Source organism: Tamandua tetradactyla, chromosome 5 (assembly GCF_023851605.1).
Source record: "Tamandua tetradactyla isolate mTamTet1 chromosome 5, mTamTet1.pri, whole genome shotgun sequence".
Lineage (NCBI taxonomy): Eukaryota > Metazoa > Chordata > Mammalia > Pilosa > Myrmecophagidae > Tamandua > Tamandua tetradactyla.
Genome location: NC_135331.1, coordinates 191,567,762 through 191,591,706, shown reverse-complemented (window position 1 = coordinate 191,591,706; position 23,945 = coordinate 191,567,762). Strand labels below are relative to the sequence as shown.

Here is a 23,945-nt window from a genome sequence, read left to right as displayed (position 1 = left end):
CTCTGAACCACTAGAAAAAAAAATCAGTGAGTAAGGAGAGAACGGAACTGAAATCACATGCCATCCGAAAGGGTGTAATGCACACAAGCACCGTTCCTGGGGTAGTTATTAATCACTAACACTTTAACCAAATGAGTAATCCAAATTGAGTAACATTCTACAAAATGACCAGTCTGTAATCTTCGAAACTCCTGAGCTCAAGCAGAGTCTAACTGAAGGAGAAAAGAGGGAGACGATAGCTGAGTGCAATGTCTGGCTCTGGACTGGACCCTTTGGTCACTGAAACAAATGACACAAGTTGAGTGAGCCTTTGGGTCAAGGAAACAGATGTGTTTTGCACTATTCCTGCAACCTTTCTGTACATTTGGAACTTTTTCAAAACAAAATTTTTGAAAAAGAGGCAAACATATTTCCATGTCTACAAACACTTGACAATATATTTTAAAGGAACCTAACTTGTGCAATGTAACTGATTTAAATCAAAACATTCTACTAAATAAGCGGATTGTGTATGAACGTGCACAGAGAGGAAGGGTTTTTTCTGGAAAGCATAATGGCAAACTTCTACACTATTAATAGACACAACAGTGATTCTCTCTATTTTCACTCCAAGTTTTTAAAATGGTTATCCCTATTTTTAAGACAATCACGTATTGATGTACAATGTGGATAATTCAAAATAAAACTAATTCTAAGAGACACATAAGATTTTTGATGTGCTGTGTGTCTCATGAGAAAACACAGATGGAGGTGGCCAGCAGGGCGGGTCCAGGGAGTGGTCATGCACCAGGAGGGTGGATGCAAAGGTGACCAAGTGAGTGGAATCCCTTCTTTTCAAAGACAGAGCCAGGTCTCTGCCCAGAGAGGAAAGGGAGCAGCAGCCAAGGACAAGGGTCAGGTGAGGGCACTGGACAAAGGTGTCTTTTCCATCATGGAGCCAAAGGAATGACCAGCACGGCACATCAGCCCATTACTTGCATTTTTTGCCATGTAATTTTGTATTTTTTTTACTTTGTCAAAAAACTATGCATTTTCTCTTCTATTGAAACTAGAAAGTTGTTATTCACCAGTTCTTTGTTGATTTACCAGACCTCTCGTTATGGTAAAAAACACTGCTATGGGGAAAAAAGGATCAATTTCAGATTGAGAAATCTGGCAGAATCCTAGCAGCAGCTGAGCTGGTGGCAATGGTAGAGGGAACCACACATGGGTACTGGGCAGCTGCTCACGCTGGGGCAGCCTCAGGACGCAGTGGGCTGAGCGGTGGCCACCTGCCCTTGGGGGAGGCCACACTGCGGCCACAAAGTGCTACTAACGACCCTCTGCCTGACCCGTGCTGGCTTAGGGTCCCAGCATGGTGGTGTTAACTAATCCAGACAGATGTTTTCTCTCTCTAACCTATGAGAAAACTCAGAAAGGGGAGTGGGCTTCGCCAAGCCCACACAGGAACAACTGGTCTTCTTTACCTCCTCGAGACCAGTTGTTTCTGTGTGGGACCAGCCTGCAAGGAACTAGAGACCAGCCTGCAAACAGAACCAGCTGCTGGAATGGAATATAAAAAGTATTTGAGGTCCAATATGCTGTAGGCTACACCACAAGACAGCTCTCAGTAAACCAAGGGTGAGGAGCTTAAGTCTCTTATCGTTTCTCTGTGATGATGAATCTTCACAACTCGCAGAAGCATCCACCGAGCAGCCACCTACAGTGCAGTGACCCTGCATGTTAGCTGGTGACCCTGCCTTTTCCACCAGTAGTAGCCACGGCACCCCGAGCAGTGATATGCTCAAAAAGAAACTGAATGGAGGGAGATGCAATGGCGGCAGGAGACCTGGGTTTGACTCCTAGGGCCTGCCCAAGCCAAAAAACAGACACTGAATGGATTATGATGATGCCACGGAATCTGTTGGAGAATACTCAAAATGACAGAAAACAAAAAGACAATCAGCAGTTACACTGTTTCTTGTCAAAGAGAAAGCAAACACATTGAAAAGGCCCTAGAGTTAGGGACAGACAGCTGGAGTCCTACGAACTTCAGAGGACAGAGTACTAGAGCACAAAGGTACAGGATCTATTTTGGAACCAAGAACCACAACAGAAAACGGGAAGGAGAATATGTGAGTTTTAGTTTAGGTGAAAAACTTGAAGCCTCAGTTTCTCACTTGTGAACACTGATTTTGCCAGAACTAGCCTTGTTGTGTGTAGCCAATGTTCCACCTGCAGATGCTGTTACCTGTGATACCCATTCTCCAAAAGGCCAAAGATTTGGGCAATTTACTACTATGATCATGCAACACATTTTAATGTACACTAACGTTAGGTCTATAAACAAATTTCAAGTTGAGAAATGAAAGATCTATCACCTAAGTGCTTACTCCAAAGGGAAAATTTGAGATTCTATTACAGACTCAGCCAGTACCTCATAAAATTTAAGGCACAGAAGGGTTCAGGAAACCACAGACCATAAGCCAGCCACCAATTTTCTACAGAAAGTGTTACCGGCACACAGCTAGCCTCATTTGCTGACAGCCTCTGGGGCTGCCTTCGCAGTGCCAGTTCTGAGTGGAGCAGGCGGACCTCAGGGCCAGCACTGCCGAAATGGTTTCTATCTGGCCTTTCAAAGTCTGCCGACTCCCGAGTAAATGCTGCCATTAGACACGAAGGAACCACGCACCTGGAGGAGTGATAAGGGTTCTCCTATGTTCTCTACACCAACCAACGGGATGGATGTGCGGGCTCGACGCTTCACACCTGCAGATTAAATAAATTAAATATTTCCAATCATCAGGATAAATGCTAATGCTGACAGAAATAAAAGGTTAATCAGAGATAGTGAACACTTCATACAGAATTACTTAACAATCTAATTTGGAAAAAAAATGGCCAAATGCTGCTAAACCAAAGACCTTCCACTCTTCTAACACATCAATGCAAGTAGATTTCTACTAAGTAATATCATATGGGGTTGGCACTAAACTGTTTCCTTTCCCACCAAAATACTTCATATTCTATAATTTTAAATATAGCAAAAATTTAAAAATAACACCATTAAAATATGAGATTTCTATGCATAGAAAAACACATGAAAAAATAGGTATAAACTTTGTACACAGGCATCTAAAATAATTTCAGCATCTCTAAATGCAGATAGGCAAAAGTGGGAAACAGGGCAGGCCAAGGTAGCTCAGCAGGTAGAATTCTCGCCTGCCATGCCGGAGACCCGGGTTTGATTCCCGGTGCAGCCCATGCGGAAAAAAGAAAGTAGGAAGCACACACATCACATCGCCCAATGGCAGGGCGGAGGCCCGCTATGAAGAGAAAGTAATCCTTTCTTTCCTCGCCCCCTTCTCACCCCTGTCTTCTCTACTTCAGTCAAGCATAAATGTTTCCAGCATGCATCTCTGAGACCCATCTACTCCCTGCTCCTCACCAAGCTGGATCGAAGTATTTCTCATCTCAATATGCAACACGTTTCATTCATTCATTCATTCATTCACTCATTCACTCAGATGCCGTGCCAGGCACTGGGACATGCAGAGGTTTGGGGAGCAAGTAAAGCACACACGGTTCCAGCCTCCATGATCTTACAGTCCACGGCAGATCTAGGCAATATAAATAAATGAAAAACTAACAGAATGACCCAGTGCTATGCAGACAAATGAAAGAGAAGAGAGGAGTGGAGTGTGAGAGTGGGGAGGCGCGGATTCTTAGAGCAGAGTCAAGCTGGTCTTTCAAGTAAGGGGATGTGTGAACAAAGACCTGGAGGGAACGGACGGATGAAAAGAGCCACTCAGATACAGGAGGGGAAACCATGCCAGGCACGGGGGCAGCAAGTGCCAGGCCAAGATGTGGGCGCAGAGCAGGACTGCATCAGGAACAGGGGGGCGCAGAGGCCGGCAGCAAACCCCAGGAAATGCTGTCGGAAAGGCAGTGCCTTGAGGCCGGAGTACAGTGAACTGGGACATCGCCGGGAGAGTTTCAGGCCAAGAAGTGACAGACTCTGACTGCCATGCAGACAGTAAACCGTGCGGGGAGCAAAGGGCATTGCGAGGAGGCAGAGGCAGCCTTGGCTAACGGGGCCGGACCAGGAGTGGGAGGGAAGGCAACACTGGCCATGTTAGAGGTGCACTCTGGCAGCCGAACCAGCAGGGTTTACCGACAGACTCACACAGAGCATGAGCAAACAAGTCAAGGGGAATCCAAAGCCTCTGGGCAAACTGGAAAACGGGGTTACCATTTTCTGAGATGGCATAGTTTATGGGGTCTCAAGTGGTACAGTAAGAGTTTTATGAATTTCAAAATTTAGAGTTTTATTTAACAAACTATTAAATGTGTCAAGAAGATAATGAGATATAAAAATCTGGAGTTCAAGGATGAAACCCAGGCTGACAATACCAACTTGTGAGTCATCAGTATTTGAGATGGTTAATGAAACCCATGGGCAGAGAGAGAGAGGAGAGAAAGAGAACAGAAGATGCAGGAGGCAAAGACGTTTAAAAGGAGTGACCAGTGAGGTAAGAGAAGGAAAGAGGAAAAAGGTAAATGGAGCCAAACGCAGCGGAGAGGCCAAATGCGAGGAGTAAGAACTGGCCACTGGATGTGTGGATGTGAAGCCGACTGCCACCATGACAGAGCTACTGTGGTAGAGTTGGGGGCTGGAGGGGGCTGGACAAAGTGGGTTTAAGAGTGAAAGGAAGGAGAGGTGACAGAGAAGGACAAAAAATTCTAAAGAGTTCTGCTATAAAAAAAGCAGAGAAATAGAATATGAGATAGCAAAGAGAAGTTTTATTTTCAGTTGGGGACTACTTAGGGGAAGCCGAGTGGAAATTCTGAGTACTATTTTGCAAATTTTCTTTAAGTCTAAAATTCATTAGAAACAAAAGGTTAAAAAAAAAGATGGGAAAATGCTACCTGTCACATGCAGGGCAGAGCTCTAAGCACGAGGGATTCAACAGGCATCACACGATAAAACCCCTTCTCACTTGTGTCTGCTGGTGAGTGTGAGTCAACAGGGAGGGAAGGCTTGGTGCTGCACACACGGGAGAGCTCGGACCTGCTGGGGACTAGCCCCAGTGCAGGGCAGAGGGCAGGGCTCCTGGTCGGAGCAGGGCAGCTGCAGCCTCAGAGAGGGTTCTGCTTGTGCCCAGAGCAGGACAGGGCTCAGCAGCTGAGAGGGAGGCTATGAAAGGCAGGAGATGTCTGAGAGAGAAAGAGGGTGCATGTGAAGCCTGGTGGTCGGGGAGAAACAGGCGAGGAGACGGCAGGACTGTGGTGAGGGTTGAGGGCCCACGGGGGTGAGCACGCGCGGACGGGAAGGCGGTGCCGCCAGCAGGCTGCATCCTGTCCCACGGCACCAACCGCTCGAGGGCTGGCATCAGGGCCAGGCTGAGATGTGCCATGCAAGCCCGCGATGGAAGTGGAGGCTGTAGTTACACACCAACAGTTACAGCGGTACATTGAAATGTACAGGCACCTAGAGATATACCACATAATCAAACTCTTATAAAAAGAAAACCGGCTTAAGAAAGGTGCCCAATCTAGGCGCTCTAGGATAACAGCATGCTGAAGCTAAAAAGAAAGTTCCGTAAACCAAAAATTTCAGGAAAACACAACATACTCGACCTTATCATTAACACATCAAAGACTGACGTCACACTGAAAACGCACCGGTTTCACACTGGTCTCTGACTATGAAATGGGGTTTTGGTGGGCAACCTACTCCCGTCACGTGGGACACTAGGGCTCTGAAGAACATGTTTGGGGAAGGTGCCTTCTAGAAGACGCCGGGAGTCAAGCCTTGCCCTACGAAGCACGTCTGCTGAGTCTCTCCTGGGAGATCAGAAAATCTCATCACATCTGTCCAGGTGGGAAAGGAGAAGGCGGAATGCCCAGAAGGCAACGGCGGGTGGAGCTTCTGGTGACTGAAGATGACTTATGAGTAGTCAAAAGCAAAGAACTTTCTAAGAAAGGTTCTAAGTGAATGAGAGTCACCATTTTCCAAGCTAGCCCTTCAAAGTCCAGCTTTGGAGAGTAACAAACACACTGTGGGCTCATGTGACTTCAATTTAATACTCATTGTCTTATAACTTATTTCAGTAAAATGACACGTTAACTTTTCAGTTGAAGGTTTTACCAGTATTCCTTTATTCACTTGCCATCTCCTATCCAGTCGCCCCACGCTATTTTTCCCCCAATCTGTGTAAGTGTTTCGTGCATGTTCATGTTGTTGTTTTAGAAACGGTGAGAGGAATCCAAAGAGTCGTAGGGCAGTGCTAACTTCAAATAGCAATCAGCACATTTTTAACAATATAATTTCATAAAACATATTTAATGCACATTCCTTGGGGTACATCCTGTTATAAATATGTAGAATGAAGCTGTTCTACTTCCAGGGATGCAAAGTTCTTCCCGGACCATCATTTTGGTCACAGAGTGTTACCAACGATGCACTGCCTTTATTTCAGGGGGTTAATTCGTTAAGAATGTCGTGAAAAAGGTAAGAAAAAAAAGCAAATAAATATTTATTTGAATTTTTTTCTCCGCCATCTCTTTAAACTATAGATTTGTTTTTAAAAATCATTTTTCAAACTCCCATATACTGTCATTAAGGAAAACATTGTGGCACACCACAGACATTTATCTATACGTTCTGAATCTTGTATAAACTTTTAATAATTTCTAAATATTGATCAAAATTACCGCTGAAAATAAACAATGAAGCCATCTCAATAGAAAAAATAAAAATAGGGGGGAAACTCTAATAAGCAAACACCTCACCTCACGGAAAAGCTGGAGGTTGTGAAATCCTTTCTGCTACTAGTATAAAACAAGCCATCTCTGAGTCCCATCTAGTGTTCAAACGCAGAAATGTCACCCAAAAGAAATAGAATGAAGAACAACGAACGTGAAATTTTTTGGCAAAAAGCTAATCACTGTCCTTCTCCACTTCCTCCTTTCAGGTCTTCCCGAGCACCTGGAAAGAAGTCCATCCACAAGCAAGAGCACATGACTTACGAAGACGGCCACGATCAAAGCAGAGCCGTGAACCGTCAGAGAGCACAGAAATACCGCACGCAGACGTGTGAGGACAAGAACAGAGTGAGGAGCATGAGGAGCCCCATTCTATGAAAATATACAAAGGTTACGTGATTGCACTAGGCCCTGGGTTGAAAAGGAAGAAATCCCAGTGTCCAGTCACGGCCAAAGGCGAGCTAAAGCCAAAGCCCAGCTGCTGGCTCTGCAGGTGGTCCTGCTGCCATCCTGAAGCCCAAGCCGGGTCCCCCTCCCTACCCATCTCCAAGCCCTTGCCCTCAGTAGCTGAATTCTACTGATCTGCCTTATACCTAAAACCTGATTTTCACTAGCACACTTTCTACTGGGAGAAGATAAAGGTGATGTCACCTCGTTGCCCAAGTGTCACGTTTTCCTTTCATTTTTTCCTTTTCTCCAGACTGAGAAAGAAGCGACCTTGTTCCTTCCCAAGGCTGGTCACTCTGTGGGACGTGGAGACACCAACGACCCCTTCTCTCCATCCCCCACCGTGGCCTCTGACTAAAACAAGCTCACGCCTGGCCCAGGCGTAGGAACCTCTCTCAGAAGCTGGTTCTCCCCCAGGCAAGAGTCCGTTTCACCCCTTCAGGGCAAAACTTCTCGGCTTGTGGTCTCTTAATCGATCTCATCAACCTTTTGTGAACCGGTTTTTGCTTCTGAAACTGCCCCATTTTCATCCTCAGACCACCACGCCCCGGGAGATGGTGTCAGTACTAACGCCTTTCGCAAACAGGGCAACTGAAGTGCAGGAGAGTTAGGTCATGTGCTCAGGAGATCGGCTGCCATTCCCCAAACACACCCCCACCCTGTCCCATGGAGAGCTCTCTGTGGCCAGGAACTTCCACCCCAGCCTCTCTAAGCTCCTCTTCCTGGTCCACGGATAAACACCAGTCCCTCTGTCCCAGGGGTCACCACAGATGGAGCTGTCAAGTGCTTGGCTCTAATAATTAATGAGATAATGAAGAGCATTCACTGGGGGAACTTTCATCTCCAATCACCTTCTTGCCTGCAGCCAAGACAGAGAAGACAGCATCTCTCTCCTTCCCAGAGCACAAGGCTCAGGTGGAGCCAGGCTGAGGGTGTGTGGCCATCTCCTAACCACCCACCCCCATCACCAAATCCCCAGCTGTGGCCCAGCGATGACAAACAGTAAGCTACGACACTGTTCTAACAAACTGACAATCCCTTAGGAATTGCTCAACATTGTCTTTAGTCATACCAGATGGACAAATGTAAATGAAATCTACCTCTAAAAACTGAAGTTTGCAGCCCCTTAAAGGCCCCTGGGGAAAGGTCCCAGCCTGTGTTCCCCTATCCACCCATGAAACCTTCTCTTCCTCATACGTCTCTTTGGGGTTAATTCTCACCCTGACTCACTGGGACACCAAACTGAAAGGGAGTCAAATAGGGCTGACACGGGAACCCCACTGTTGCTCAGTCCTGTTGTGATGTTCTCCGGTTTCCCCGACCAGAACAAAAATATTTCTTAAAAGAAAGCTTCCGGGCCAGTGCCCGAGTGGGGCCGCCTTGCTCTGGCTTCGGGTGCTTCAGACAGCGGGCCCTAGGGGTGCTGGCATCCCAGCTTTAAGGGCACACTAGTTTCCACATACTGTGACATTTAGGGTCATTAGCAAGTCTAACGACCATCAAAGGGACAGAATTAAACACACGTATCAATGACCAGAGAAATCTAAGAGGGAAAGCAATTTTTTCCCCCAAATATACTATTTTTCTTTTCATTAAAAAACTACTTCAATGCTACATAAATTTTACAATGTTCCTCTTCGAGAGGTAGAAATATTTTATTGTCATAAAACATGTAGTACGACAGATGTACAAAGACATAAATTTGTTTTTGAATTCCCACTAACATAAATTAAAGATTTAAGATTGCTATCTAGTTTCAGAGGGAAAAATCCCATTTGAAATTTGGAAAGGCAATTCAGTTTGTAACCTCAATTACATACTTAGGTAGTAATTGATGTAGATAAAAACAATTCCAGAATTCAAAGATCAAAGAATAAAATATTTAATAACACTGAAAAAATTCCAGGGCGCTTAAAGCAATTGCCAATGTGCTGTAATTGCACACATTGTATTCTTTCTGACAGTTGAGAAAATATGATTTCATGTTAATAAAAGTACAAGTAAATCCTCCAAGCACTCACATTCCATCATACAAATAATTACCATTTGTTCTCATTAAGGCACAAAAGCAGAGATAAAAGAGGGTTTGTTTTAACAGACTGTGGGAAGACGCAGAGCAGAAAGGTCCAGGAGCCAGTCCCTGCCCCAGAACAACTGTTAAACAGGCAGAACTGTCTGCATCAACTGCTTCAGCACTCAGAGTCCTCCCCGCACAGTGCCCGGGGGGCAGCAGCAGGAAGATTCTGGAATATTAAGGTCAGTACCGTGCACTGCCCTCTCCACGCTGATGACGGCTGCCCAGCCCTCTCACGAGGCTGGCAGCTGTAGGGCTTGGCCCCTGGCACAGCTTGATGGTGCCAAAAATTCATAAAAATCCACGGCAACGCAAACCCAGTGGGCACGCTCAGCGATCGCGGCTTAGGGGATCGACTCTGGGAGCTGGGGACCCAGCTCTGAGCTGCGGCAGGGAGCAGACTGAAGACTTGGGCTCCGTCGCAGCTGCAGTGGGCAGGGCAAGGGCCGCCCATGCAGAGCAGGTGAAGGAAGCGCAGTCTTGGGGAGCCACGGGGGAAATGCCTGGCCCCCTCCCTGGTCCCCTCTAGACCCTCCCCAGCAGGCTTGTGAGTCCCTAGACTTTTTGCAGCTGGGAAACTCTAGACTTGGGAAACTCCCCTTGGGCACATCATCCTCCCCAGAATGTGCCCTCCAGGCGAAGGCCGCTGGAGACAAGGAAAGCAGCAGAAGAGACACCCGAGGGGTGTCCTGGGGCCGAGGCTCAGGGGCTGTGAGTCCAGCAGTGGAGCACCCAGGGGAGGCAGACGGTTGAACTCTTCCAAACAGGACTCTCCCAGGGCCCCCAGAAAGTCCAGACCCAAAAAGACGGCTCTGTACAGCCGCTGGGGTGGATCCTGAAAATCTCTGGCACACCAGCACAGATTCCACACTTCAGACAGAGACACCCACGGAATAAATCCCAGAGTCAACAGTTTAATAATATTAAAAAGTACAGTGTACAACAAAAGGTGATGAGACTGAGTAACAGGAAATGATGGCCCATCCGCAAGGAGAGGGCAAAAATCCAGGAACCTTCAACCAAGACGAACAGACTGGCCACACCAGACGAAATCTTTAAAAAATGACCTTCAGTGTGCTCAAGGAGATGAAGGAAAGTACAGAGAAATAACGAAAGACTATCATGAAAGCAATGGATGAACAACAGGAGAACCTAAATAAAGTGACAGAAATTTTAAAGAGGAACCAAGCAGAACGACTGGATGTGATGACCACAATAACTGAAACGAAAAATGCCCAGGAGGGTTTTAAGAGCAGACTGGATTTGGGAGAAGGAAGACTCAGCGAACCTGAAGACAAGACACTTGAAATCAGTCAGGCTGAGGCGCAGAGAGAATAAAGACAAAAAACAGCAGGAGAAGCACGTGGGGAAAGGGCATAAGGAAAAGTCAAAGAAATAATAACAGAAAATCTTCCCCAACTTAGTCAATGATATGACTACGCATGTCTAAGAAACCCAGAGAACACCAAACTGGATAAAATTGAAGAAAAATAGCAAATATGACCATCAAACACTGCTCAGACTGCTAAATGAGCAGGGCAAGGAGAGAATTCTGAAAGCTGCAAGAGAAAAGCAACGTGTTATGTCCCAATCCGATTAAGTGCTGACTTCTCATCAGACACTACGGAGGAGGAGGTAGTGGGGTGAAGCACTAAAAAGTACTGAAGGAACATGATGACTAGCCAAGAATTTTCCATCTGCGCAGACCATCTTTCAAATACGAGGGAGAGAGGACGCAGCACTGCTGTGGGTCTTTGCCCCCTTGAGACCCCCTCCACTCTGGGTGAGCTGCCAGGAGGGGCGGCGGACGGGCAGGGGTAAAAGCTGCCCACTGCTAGGCTGGCAAGGGCCACGGCATGGGCTGTGGGGCTCCAGCGACTGCTGACCGGTGAGCCATGGCGCTGCGGCCAAGGGAACTGCCAGGGCTGCAGTTTTCTCAAAAAGGATACCCTCAACCTGCTGAGCTGGAAGCCGAGGACACGATGCACCACGAATGAGTAGGACCACTGCCTCACTACACTGATACTTCTTTTCAGTAGCAGCTAGAAGGGCATACCTGAAATTGTGGAACTGTAATCTTTGAAATTTGCTCTATAACCACTTATTAAAATGTATTTTGAAACTTATCACTTTCTTGTATATATATTTTCACAATAAAAAATGTTCAATGTTTAAAAGAATGAGGGAAAGATTAATACATTCCCAGATAAACAAATGCCGAGGAAGTTCCTCACCATTAGAATTGCCCTATAAGCTAAAGAGAGTTTTTCAGACTGAAAAGAAAGGACACAAAGCAGCACAAAGAAATAAAGACCTCTGATAAAGATAACCATTTGGGTAATTATAAACAATAGCACCAGTAGGTTAACTTTTTATGTAATTCTACTTCTTACTCTCTACAGGTGATAAAATGCAAATGCATAAAAAGGAATGATAAATCAATGGTTTGGGACATATAAAATACAATCGTAAACAAGTACAAAAAAATGTCTGGGGGACAGAAGGGTATAGGAAGTTAATTTGTTTCAATACAATTGCCATACATTCAGGACGTTAAATTTTAACCCTGTGGTTACTACAAAGGTAATATGACAAATATATCCAGATAGAAATGAAAATGGACACAATACGGGACATACACACGAAAGCAGGCATTAATGAAAGAACTGAGGAGCTAAAAAGTATGTAAGACTTGCAAAGACTCCATAGCAAAGTGGCAGAAGAAAGTCCCGAGTTATCAGCGGTGACTTTAAATGCAAATGGATTAAACTCTGCAGAGACTGGCAGAATGGATGAAGACGGATGACCCAACTATACGCTGTCTATAAGAAATGCACCTTAAATTAAAAGACATAAGAAGACTGAAAGTGAAAAGATGAAAAAATATATACCATTCAAGTCACCAAAAGGAAACGGGGGTAGGGTACACGACTGGTTCAGTGGTTAGAATGCACACCTTTCATGCAGGAGGCACGAGTTCGATTCCCGGACCATGCGCTCCCCCTCCCCCCGCCCAAAAAACAAAAAGGGGACTGGGGTAGAAACACCAATATCAGATAAAATAGACTTTAACTAAAAACGGCTGGGAGGAACAAAAATAGTGATTATACAACAATAAAGGGGTAAATTCAACAAACGTAACAATTATTAATATACACACAACGAAGAGCAGAGTACCAAAATATATGAAGTAAGTACCAACAGATTTGAAGGGAGAAATTGATGGTTTTACATTAATACTAGGAGACTTTAATATACCACTTTCCATAATGGATAGAATATTTAGACAGATCAATAAGGAACAGAAGACTTGTATAATACCCAAAACTAACTGGACCTAACAGGGGGTGCAGGGGCAGTTAAGAGGCAGAATTCTCACCTGCCCTGCGGGAGACCTGGCCTTGAATCCAGGCCCATGTGCTTCCCCCAAAACAAAACAAACCAGCAAACAAACAAAAATTCAACAAATGGTGCTGCAATAACAGGATATTCACATAGAAAATGAATAAAATGCAACCCCCACCATACAGCACACAAAGAAAAAATAATAATAACCAGCCCTAACAGACTTACACTGAACACTCTGAAACAACAGAATACGCACTCTATACAAGCGCACGCAGATCATTCTCCAGGACAGATCACATCTTTGATCAAAGAAAGCTTCAATAAATTAAAAAACATGGAAATCATACAGCGAGATGAAGCTAGATGTCAATAACAGAAAGAAAGATGGAAACCACAAACATGTGAAAATTAAACAGTATATTTTAAAATAGCAAATGGGTTAAAGACGAATTCACTAGGAAATACCTTGAAGTGAGTGAAAATGAAATTACAACATACCAAAATTCAGGATGCAGTAAAGGGAGTGCTCAGAGGGAAATTTATAGCTCTAAATGCTCATATTAAAAATGAAGAAAGATTCCAAATCAGAGCCCTAATTTCAGAACTAGAAGAACTAGAAAAAGAAGAGCAAACTAAACCCAAAACAAGCAAAAGGAAGGAAATGAAGATAAAGGCAGAATTAAGGGAAACAGAAACCAAAAGATGGTTGTTTGAAAGGTCAATGAAATTAGCAAACCTTTAGCTAGATTGACAAAGGAACAAAGAAGAGGACACAGATGACTGAAATAATAAATGAAAAAGGGGACATTACCATCAACCCCACTGAAATAAAAGGGACTATGACCAACTGTACACCAACAAGTTAGATAATCTAAGAGAAATGGACAAATTCCTAGAAACACACAAATTACCTACATGGACTTAAGAAGAAATAGAAGATTTCACCAAACCAATAAATAGTAAAGAGATTGAATCAGTAATCAAAAACCTCCCAGCAAAGAAAAACCCAGGCCAGATGGCTTCACATGGGGATTTTATCAAGTATTCCAAGAAGAATTAACATGAAACCCTCTTCCTAAAAACTGAAGAGGAAGGAACATTCCCTAATTCATTCCATGAGACCAAAATCACCCTCATACGAAACCCATCTATCTAGAGATACCACAAGAAAAGAAAATGACAGAGCAGTATCTCTTATGAATATGGAGGGGAATATTCCCCTGCAAAATACCAAGAAACTGAATCCAATGGTGCATTAAAAGAATTACGCACCATGAACAAGTGGAATTTATACCAGGTATGGAGGGCGGTTGAAAATAAGAAAATCCATTACTGTAATACATCACATTAAGAGAATGAAGGGAAAAAAAACACATGATCATCTCAATTGACACAGAAAAGGCATCTGACAATATCTAGCACCATTTCTTGATAAAAACACTTAGAAATCTAGGAATAAAAGGGAAATTACCAACATGATAAAGGGCATTTAGGAAAAATCCACAGCTAACATCCTACTTAATGGTGAAAAAAGACCGAAAGTTTTACCTCTAAGATTAGGAACAAAACAAGGATGCCCGCTGTCACCACTGCTTTTCAACACTATACTGGAAGTTTTTGCCAGAACAATTAGGCAAGAAAAAGAAATAAAAGTCATCCAAAATCATGAAAAAAACACAACAAAGCTCCTAGAAGTAATGAATGAATTTGGGAAAATGATGGGGTACAAGGTCAACCCTCTAAAATCAGTAGTGTTTCTATACTAGTAATGCATAACAGAAATAAATCAAGAAAAAACTCCATTTATATCAGCAAACAAAAAAATCAAATATCTAGGAATGAATGTGGCCAAGGATGCAAAGGACTTGTACACAGAAAGCTACGAAACATTGCTAAAATAAATCAAAGAAGACCTAAATAAATGGAAAGACATTCCATGTTCATGGATTACAAAACTAAATATTGTTAAGATGTCAAATCTACCCAAAGTGATTTACAGATTCAATGCAATCCCAACCAAAGTTCTAAAAAATTTATTTGCTGAAAATGTATGTAAGGTGCCCGAAATAGCCAAAGTCACCTGGAAAAAGATGTATAAAGCTGTAAGACTCACACTTCCTAATCTTAAAACTTATTGCAAAGCCACAGTAATCAAATAAGCATAGCACTGGCAAGAGGACATATAGACCAATGGAATAAAATGAAGAAATCAATCCTCACATTTATAGCCAACCGATTGTGACAAGGGGGCAAAGGTCACTCATTGGTTGATGGGCACTTGAGTTGCTTCCATCTTTTGGTAATTGCAAATAATGCCATTATGAACACTGGGGTACAAATATCTAGGTCCCTCTTTCAATTCTTTTGCAGACTGCCTCCTAGTGGCCTTCTGAGGAACTGCCAGACTGTCTTCCAAAGTGACTGCACCATTTTACATTGCCAGAAGCAATGAATGAGTAGTCTTATTTTTCCACATCCTCTCCAAAACTTTTCTGCCTTGTTTGTTTGTTTTAATAGCCACCATTCAAATGGGTGTGAAATGCTATGTCATTGTACTTGTGATATGTATTTCCCTTACATCTAATGATGTTGAGCACCTTTTCATTTGGTTTCTAGTCATTTGTATATTCTTTTTTGGAGAGCTGTCTGTGCAAGTCTTCTACCCATTTCTAATTGGTTATTTATCTTTTTGTTGTTAAGATCAAGGATTTCTTCATATATTCTGGATATAAATCCTTTATAAGATATATGATTTCCAAATATTTTCTCCCATTGTGGAGGCTTTTTATTTAGATGATAAAGTCCTTTGAGGAACAAACGCATTTAATTTTGATGAGGTTCAATGTATTTACTTTTTCTTCTATTACTTATGCTTTGGCTGTAAAATCTAATAAACCATTGCCTAATACAAAGTCATGAAGATGTTTCCCTACACTTTCTTTGAGGAGTTTAATAGTTCTAGTTCTTATAATAAGGTCTTTAGTCCATTTTTTGTTGATTTTTGTATATGTTGTGAGGTAGGGGTCCTCTTTCTTTAGTTTGCAAATGGAGATACAGTTTTCCCAGCACCATTTGTTGAAAAGAGTATTCTTTCCTAATTGAGTGGCCTTTGCCTTCTTGTCGAAAAAGAAAAGAAAAGAAAAGAGAGGAGGGGAGAGGAGGGGAGGGGATAGGAGGGGAGGGGAGGGGAGGAGAGGAGAGGAGAAGAGAAAAGAAAAGAAAAGAAAAGAAAAACACAAAATAGTTGGCCATAAAAATAAGGGATTAATTAATTTCTACCCTCTCAATTCTATTCCATTGTTCTATACATCTGCTCTTGTGCCGGTACCATGTTTTTTTAATACTGTGGCTTTGTAATAAATTTTAAGATTAGGAAATGTGAGTTCTTCAACTTAATTTTACTTTTTCATGGTAGCTTTAGCTATTCAGGGCCCCTTGTTCTTCCATATAAATTTGATCAGTGGCTTTTTCTGCAGAGAAAGTTGTTGGGTTTTCATTGGGATTGTATTGAAATATACATTGCTTTGGGTAACTTATATCCACATAAATTGGGTATAATCTTGGCAACATCTTAGTAATAATTAGTCTTCCAATCCATAAACATAGACTATTCGTCCACTTATTGAGATCTTCCTTGATTTATTTTAGATATGTTTTGTAGTTTTCTCTTTACAAATCCTTTCCCTCTTTGGTTAGACTTATTCTTTGATATTTGTTTGTTTTAGTTAACATTGTGAACAGAATTTTTTTCTTGATTTCTTCTTCTGATTGCTGGCTGCTTATGTAAAGACACACTACTGATTTTGGGGTGTATTGCAGCTTGTCACTTTGCTGAATTCATTTAATAGTTCTAGCACCTCTGTTGTGATTTTCAGGATTTTCTGTATTAGGACCATATCATCTAGAACTAGGGAAAGTTTTACTTCTTCCTTTCTAACTTGGGTGTCTTTTCTTTTTCTCGTCTAATTGCTTTGGCAAGAACTTCCAGAACAATGTTCAATAACAGTGGTGACAGCTGGGCAATCTTGTCATGTTCCTGACTTTAGAGGGAAAGCTTTCAGTCTTTTACCATTAAGTAGGGTGTTAGCTGTGGGCTTTTCATACATGCCCTTTATAATACTGACAAAGTCTACTTGTATTCCTAGTATTTTATCAAGGAAGGGGGCTGTATTTTGTCAAATGCCTTTTCTGCATCAACTGAGATCATCACATTGTCTTTTTCCTTCATTCTATTAATGTGGAGTATTACATTAATTTATTTTCTTATACTGAACCAACTTTGCCTACTGGGGACAAATCACACTTGATCGTATTGTATAATTCTTTTAATATGCTGTTAGATTCACCTTGCTAGTATTTTGATGAGAATTTTTGTATCTATATTCATAAGAGATATTGTCCTGCAGTTTTCTTTGATATGAAGGTGATATTGGTCTCACAGAACGAGTTAGGGAGTGCTCCCTGCATTTAATTTTTTTGGAAGAGTTTGAGAAGAATTGGAGTTAAATCTTCTTGCAATGTTTTGTGGAATTCTATGAAGCCACCTGGCTCGAGCTTTAGTTTGCTGGGAAGTCTGTGATTACTAAGTCAATCTTTCTACTATTTATTGGTTTGGTGAGACCTTCTGTTTCTTCTTGAGTCAATGTAGGTAGTTTGTGTGTTTCTAATAATTTGTCCATTTCATCGAGGTTATGTAATTTGTTGGCTTATAGTTGTGAACTATGACAGAATCCTGCTACAGTCCTTTTTTATTTCAGCAGAGTCAGCGGTAATATTTTTGTTTTCATTTCTAATTTTTGTTACTTGTATCCTCTTTGTTTTTTCTTTGTCAATCTAGCTAAAGGTTTGTCAATTCTATTGATCTTTTCAAAGAGCCAGCTTTCAATTTTGTTGGTTTGTTCCACTGCTTTTTATTTTGTTTACTATTTTGCTTATCTCCACTCTGATACTTATTAAAATGTTGTTGTAGGTTAAAGGTATGTTGTAGTTTCACTTCCATTCACCCCAAGATATTTCCTCATTTCACTTATGGTTTCCTCTTTAAGCCATTGGTTGTTTAAGATCATGTTGTTTAATTTCCATGTATTTGTGAAGTTGCCATTTTTCCCTCTGTTACTGATTTCTAGCTTCTTTATATTGTTGTCAAAGAATATACATTGCATGATTGCAATATTTTTTAATTTATTGAGACTTGTTTTATGACCCAATATGTGGCCTATCCTGGAGAATGAACCGAGTGCACTTGAGAAGCAGTATTCTATATACGTCTGTTAGGTCTAGTTGTTTCGTGTTTCATTCACATCCTGTAGCTCCTCAGTGATCTTCTAACTAGATGCTCTATCCATTGAGAGTGTTGTGTTAAAGTCTCCTACTATTAATGTAGTACTACCAATTTTTCCCTTTCAATCTGTGAGTACTTGCTTCATATATTTTGGGGCTCTGTTGTTAGGTCCATCATATAACTGTAACTGTTACATCTTTCTGTTGAATTGTCTTCTTTATCAGCATGTAATGACCATCTTCGCCCATCTTAACTGTTTTGACTTAAAGTCTTACTTTACCCAATATTAATATAGCCACACCAACTCTCTTTTGGTTACTACTTGCATGACATGTTTTCCCCATCTTTTCACCCTCAACTTACTTCTATCTTTTACTGTAAGGTAAGCAGCATATAGTTGGTTCATGCTTTTTTATCCACTCTGTCAATCTCTGCCTTTTGACAGGAGAGCTTAATCCATTTACACTTAAAGTCACTACTGACGAAACAGGACTTTCTTCTGCCATTTTGCTATTTCGGTCTTTCTAAGTCTTAGACCTCTTTGTCCTTCACTTCCATAAAAGCCTCATTTTATATTACTTGCTCTTTTGTTTTGTAGTACATTGAGTATCTTCTCATTTCTATCTGGATATATTTTTCATCTGTTTCCCTTGTGGTTACCGTGCAGTTAAACTTTAATATCCTAAATATACAACAATCATATTTGGTTTGAAACCAACTTAACTTCAATAGCAAACACATACACTTTCCTATACCCTTTTGTCTCCCTACCTTTTTTGTTACTTGTTACCACTTACATCTTTGTACACTGTAGGTCCAATACAGATTTATTCTCACTTCTAATGAATTTGCTGATTAGTACCAGTATGAAGTAAAAAATGGAGTTACATAATAAATAATACAATAAAACTTTATACATAATTACCCAAACGGTTACCTTTTATCACAGATCTTTACTTTTTATGCTTCTTTGAACCACTGTCTAGTGTCCTTTCCTTTTAATCTGAAGAAATTCCTTTAGCATTGCTCTTAAGGCAGATCAAGTGGTGATAAATTCCCTCAGTTTTTATCTGAAAATGTCATTCTCTCTCATTTTTGAAAAGGAGTCTTGCTGGATATAAAAATTCTTGGCTGGCAGTTGTTTTCCTCTAGCAATTTAAGTATTTCAAACCACTGCCTTCTTGCCTCCCTGGTTTCTGATGAGAAATCAGTTCTCAATCTAATCGGAAGTTGTTTGTATGCAATATATTGCTTTTCTCATGCAGCCTTCATAACTCTCTCCTTTTCTTTTGTACTTGATTGTACGGTCAATATATGAGGGGGAGTATTTTCCTTCATATATCTCTTTTTTGGTGTTCTCTGTGCTACAGATGTGCGTATTCACATCTTTTGCTAAGTTTGGAAAGTTCTCTGTCATTATTTCTTTGACTCTTCCTTCTGCCTCTTTCTTCTACTTCTGGGACTCCCGTAATGGTTACATTGGGGCATCTGATGGTGTCCCATAGCTGCCTTAGGCTGTTTTCACTTTTCATGTTCCATTTTTCTTTCTGCTGCTCAGCTGACTCATTTCCAAGCATCTTGTCTTCAAGTTTGCTGATTCTTTCATCTGTCAGTTCCAGTCTGCTCCTGAAAACCTCCTGGGCAGTTGTCACTTCTGTTACTGTGGTCCTTAACTCCAGCAGTTCTGTTTGGCTCCTTTAAAAAAATTTTTTTCTCATATTGTTCATTCACTGTTTACCTGATATCCTTTACGTTATTTCCCGTACTTATTTCATCTTATTGAACATTTTTAAGATAATTTTTAAACGGCTTCATTCAGTATATCCACATTCTTACCTTTTTTGCTAGTGTTTTCAGTAACTTTATCCTCTCCTTATGGATGGGCCATCATTTCCTATTTCTTTGTTAATCTTGTAATCTTTTGTTGCACACTGTACATTTTAATATTTTAAAATGTTAATTCTAGGAGTTACTCCCTGAGATGTCTGTTTCACCAGGAAACTGAATTATAGCAATCACTGAACATGATTTGGTATGGAAAATCATTATTTCAAATGTGTAATCAAAATGTAATGGCTATAATTATTATTTTATCATTTTATAATTATATAATTTCATATGTTGCTCCCACCACTTTGTGCATTATATCTAAAAACTAGACAGATAAAAACAACATTCCTCAACTGATACAATTATATGTAGCTATTATAAATGAGTAAATTAGGTACAGAGCATGAAAATATGAAAAGAAAATTAAAATAACTTCCTAGAAAATGACAGAGGCACCGAAGATGAGGTGGGAAATGAGAGTGTGCCTGTGTACCCGTGTGAGTGTATGCTGGGAGTGTGGAGTGTGTAAGGATTAAATCTCACTTCCACAGTAGGAAGTCAATTAAAATCAGATCCCAAAGCACCACTGAAGCAGTTAGATATACACTCCACACAGAACAAAAAAGAAGTTAAAATATTATTATTTTGTTACAGGCTATGCATTATCATCATCTTTAAACCATGCGCCTGCTTTACTCAGGAAACCTTAAATGAAAAAGCGCACTAACGGAAGCTGTCTTACCAATAGTCATAGCTCTCATCCCAGTTGTCAAAATGCACCAGGAAACGGTTGTCCACCATATCTGTTACCGTGGCAACACAGATGAAGGCAGGGTTCTTTTTGTCCACAGCTTCCAGCTTCATTCCAACTCGAAAGCCTGACGGGATCACTGTCTACGCAAACACACGGATTTAATTAGAGATAAGCACACACTGAGCAGTGAGACGTCCCCCTCTCTCCCTGCTGTTGGAAGGGCCAGCACCCATCACTTGCTTCACTTAATTTAAAAATCACAGACCAGTTTCACAGCAGGCCTCGTTCTGACAAACAGAGATAAGAAAAAGTCCTCCTGCTTCACTCAGCTAACCGTCTATCCTCAAAACTACAACATCCGCACCCTACCCGAGTTTGAAATAATTAACTTTAATTATCGGTACCTTAGTCAGACGATTGTTTCTAATCAGGCAAGTTTTATTCACCTGAGAATCCCATTTTTCCCTTCTCTTCCTTGATTACAGATTGAACAATGACAATTATGACACACAAATATGCATTTAATCAAGTTACAACTGTGCATGAGTCAGCACAAATCACTCCCACTTCTGAAAAGATCTCTCAGAAGAGTACTCTACTGAAAGTAGGTCACCTTCAGGTAGGAAAGGAAGGCTGCAAGCTGCCGCCGTTTCGTTTAACACTACAGATACTGTGCTTTACAATGGCAGCAAACAACTGCCTGTTCCTATCTACAGCCATTTAGGAGTTTGTAACCCATATACAATCAACATCTGGGACATGGAACTAAAGCAATGTAAGTTGAACAAGAGTTGGTGCTTGAGGTACAGTGAAATATAAACGCCTTAAAGCCTTTTGTGAGGAAACATATCCTAAGCTCAGAGTAATATACCTGGTAATTAATTATGCCAATCCTAACTCATTATAAATCATTACTACCCTTCTAAAAAAATAAAATCCTTCTGCTGAGACTGAAGTACACAGATATTATTCTACCCACCTGAAGCAAGAGGGATATTCCCTTTTTACTGTAATTACACAGTTAGGCTTACAGAATTGCAGACTGCTGTATATGTGAAAATTTTAGACTAGCTTGTAAGTGAATCGCAGGGCAGGCACCACTGGCACATTTTTCCTACGCATTTGAAGTCCCAAAATCATTTATCAGTGCTCTGACCAGAAATATTTGAATATTCTGAGGAAGAGGAATCTAGAAACAGGGGAAATAACTGCCTCTGGGATAGCAAACACAGCAGAGGATTAAGTTGCGAGCTAGTAATGCACAGAATTTAAGAAGACAGTTCAAGGCAGGTGACCAACCCTGGACGGATCGCCTCATCAGAGGGTCAGAAGGGATGCGGGAGCCTGGGGCAGTGACAGCTGGCTGCCTGAGCTCCGGCGCACGGGCCGGCCCCGACAGGGAAGGCCTACTGACCACGCGCGCTCCGGCGCACGGCTGGTCCCGACAGGGAAGGCCTACTGACCACGCGCGCTCCGGTGCACGGGCAACGCCTACTGACCACGCGCGCTCCGGCGCACGGCTGGTCCCGACAGGGAAGGCCTACTGACCACGCGCGCTCCGGCGCACGGCTGGTCCCCGACAGGGAAGGCCTACTGACCACGCGCGCTCCGGCACACGGCTGGCCCCGACAGGGAAGGCCTACTGACCACGCGCGCTCCGGCGCACGGCCGGCCCCGACAGGGAACACCTACTGACCACGCGCGCTCCGGCACACGGCTGGCCCCGACAGGGAACGCCTACTGACCACGCGCGCTCCGGCGCACGGCTGGTCCCCGACAGGGAAGGCCTACTGACCACACGCGCTCCGGGAACGCCTACTGACCACGCGCGCTCCGGCGCACGGGCTGGTCTCGACAGGGAACGCCTACTGACCACGCGCGCTCCGGCGCACGGCTGGTCCCCGACAGGGAAGGCCTACTGACCACACGCGCTCCGGGAACGCCTACTGACCACGCGCGCTCCGGCGCACGGGCTGGTCCCGACAGGGAAGGCCTACTGACCACGCGCGCTCCGGCGCACGGCTGGTCCCCGACAGGGAAGGCCTACTGACCACGCGCGCTCCGGCGCACGGCTGGTCCCCGACAGGGAAGGCCTACTGACCACGCGCGCTCCGGCGCACGGGCTGGTCCCGACAGGGAACGCCTACTGACCACGCGCGCTCCGGCGCACGGCCGGCCCCGACAGGGAACGCCTACTGACCACGCGCGCTCCGGCGCACGGCTGGCCCCGACAGGGAGCGCACTGGCCGGCCCCGGCAGGGAAGGCCTACTGACCACGCGCGCTCCGGCGCACGGGCTGGCCCCGACAGGGAAGGCCTACTGACCACGCGCGCTCCGGCGCACGGCCGGCCCCGACAGGGAACGCCTACTGACCACGCGCGCTCCGGCGCACGGGCCGGCCCCGACAGGGAAGGCCTACTGACCACGCGCGCTCCGGCGCACGGGCCGGTCCCGACAGGGAAGGCCTACTGACCACGCGCGCTCCGGCGCACGGCTGGCCCCGACAGGGAGCGCACTGGCCGGCCCCGGCAGGGAAGGCCTACTGACCACGCGCGCTCCGGCGCACGGGCTGGCCCCGACAGGGAAGGCCTACTGACCACGCGTGCTCCGGTGCACGGCTGGCCCCGACAGGGAGCGCACTGGCTGGCCCCGACAGGGAAGGCCTACTGACCACGCGCGCTCCGGCACACGGCTGGCCCCGACAGGGAAGGCCTACTGACCACGCGCGCTCCGGCGCACAGCTGGCCCCGACAGGGAAGGCCTACTGACCACGCGCGCTCCGGCGCACGGCTGGCCCCGACAGGGAGCGCACTGGCCGGCCCCGGCAGGGAAGGCCTACTGACCACACGCGGGCCTGCAGCCCTGTACTGCAGTAGGTAAGCCCCTCATGGGGAAGAGACTTGAGAAAAATAACCCAGCCTGTTACCTCTATTAGCTCCCTACACTAAGACACACACACCTCTTCTTCGGTTATCTAAGTCACCCGGGCCTGCATTTACTCCAATCACAGAACATCGCAGCTGTGGGACGGATGCCCTCTAACTACAGGTTAGTAGGGTTTCCCAAGCAGAGAGAATCTGGAGTCGGGGAGGTGGCCCACCCGCACCCCTGAAACCTATTCCCACGTGGGGGCCTCGTCAGTAAAGTCGCACTGGACTCTGCACAGGCCGCTCTCCGCTGTGACCTGACTGGTGAGCTGAGAAGGCAGACCGGGCCATCCTCCTGGAATAAGCCAGCCTGCAGGCCACAGGGTCTCCACTCAGCCCTTCAGGACCAGGGCTCTGTGTTCAAGGCAGGGCTACCCTGGCCAGCGCTACCTGACTGGTCTGAGCTGGGGGAGGAGGGTGGGCAGCTAATCTCTCTGGTTCTGTGGCACAGAATCAAAATGCTTCCTGTCTGCATGTATCGGCCATGCCCCCAGCCTCGCCCATCACTTTGGTTTTCCACCTGCTTGCTCTCTTCTT

At 44.0% G+C, this 23,945-nt stretch overlaps 1 protein-coding gene across 6 annotated transcripts in view; it reads right to left on the bottom strand.

Annotated features, from left to right (window-relative positions):
- Positions 1 to 23,945, bottom strand: part of L3MBTL3 (L3MBTL histone methyl-lysine binding protein 3) — a 120,937-nt gene that overhangs the window by 48,510 nt on the left and 48,482 nt on the right. For all 6 annotated transcript variants that reach the window (XM_077162880.1, XM_077162884.1, XM_077162885.1 and 3 more), the window contains 2 exons: positions 20,470 to 20,621; positions 2,672 to 2,748 (listed from right to left, as the gene is read on the bottom strand). In XM_077162880.1, coding sequence (XP_077018995.1) covers positions 2,672 to 2,748; positions 20,470 to 20,621 — 229 coding nt within the window. The remainder of the gene's footprint in view (positions 1 to 2,671; positions 2,749 to 20,469; positions 20,622 to 23,945) is intronic.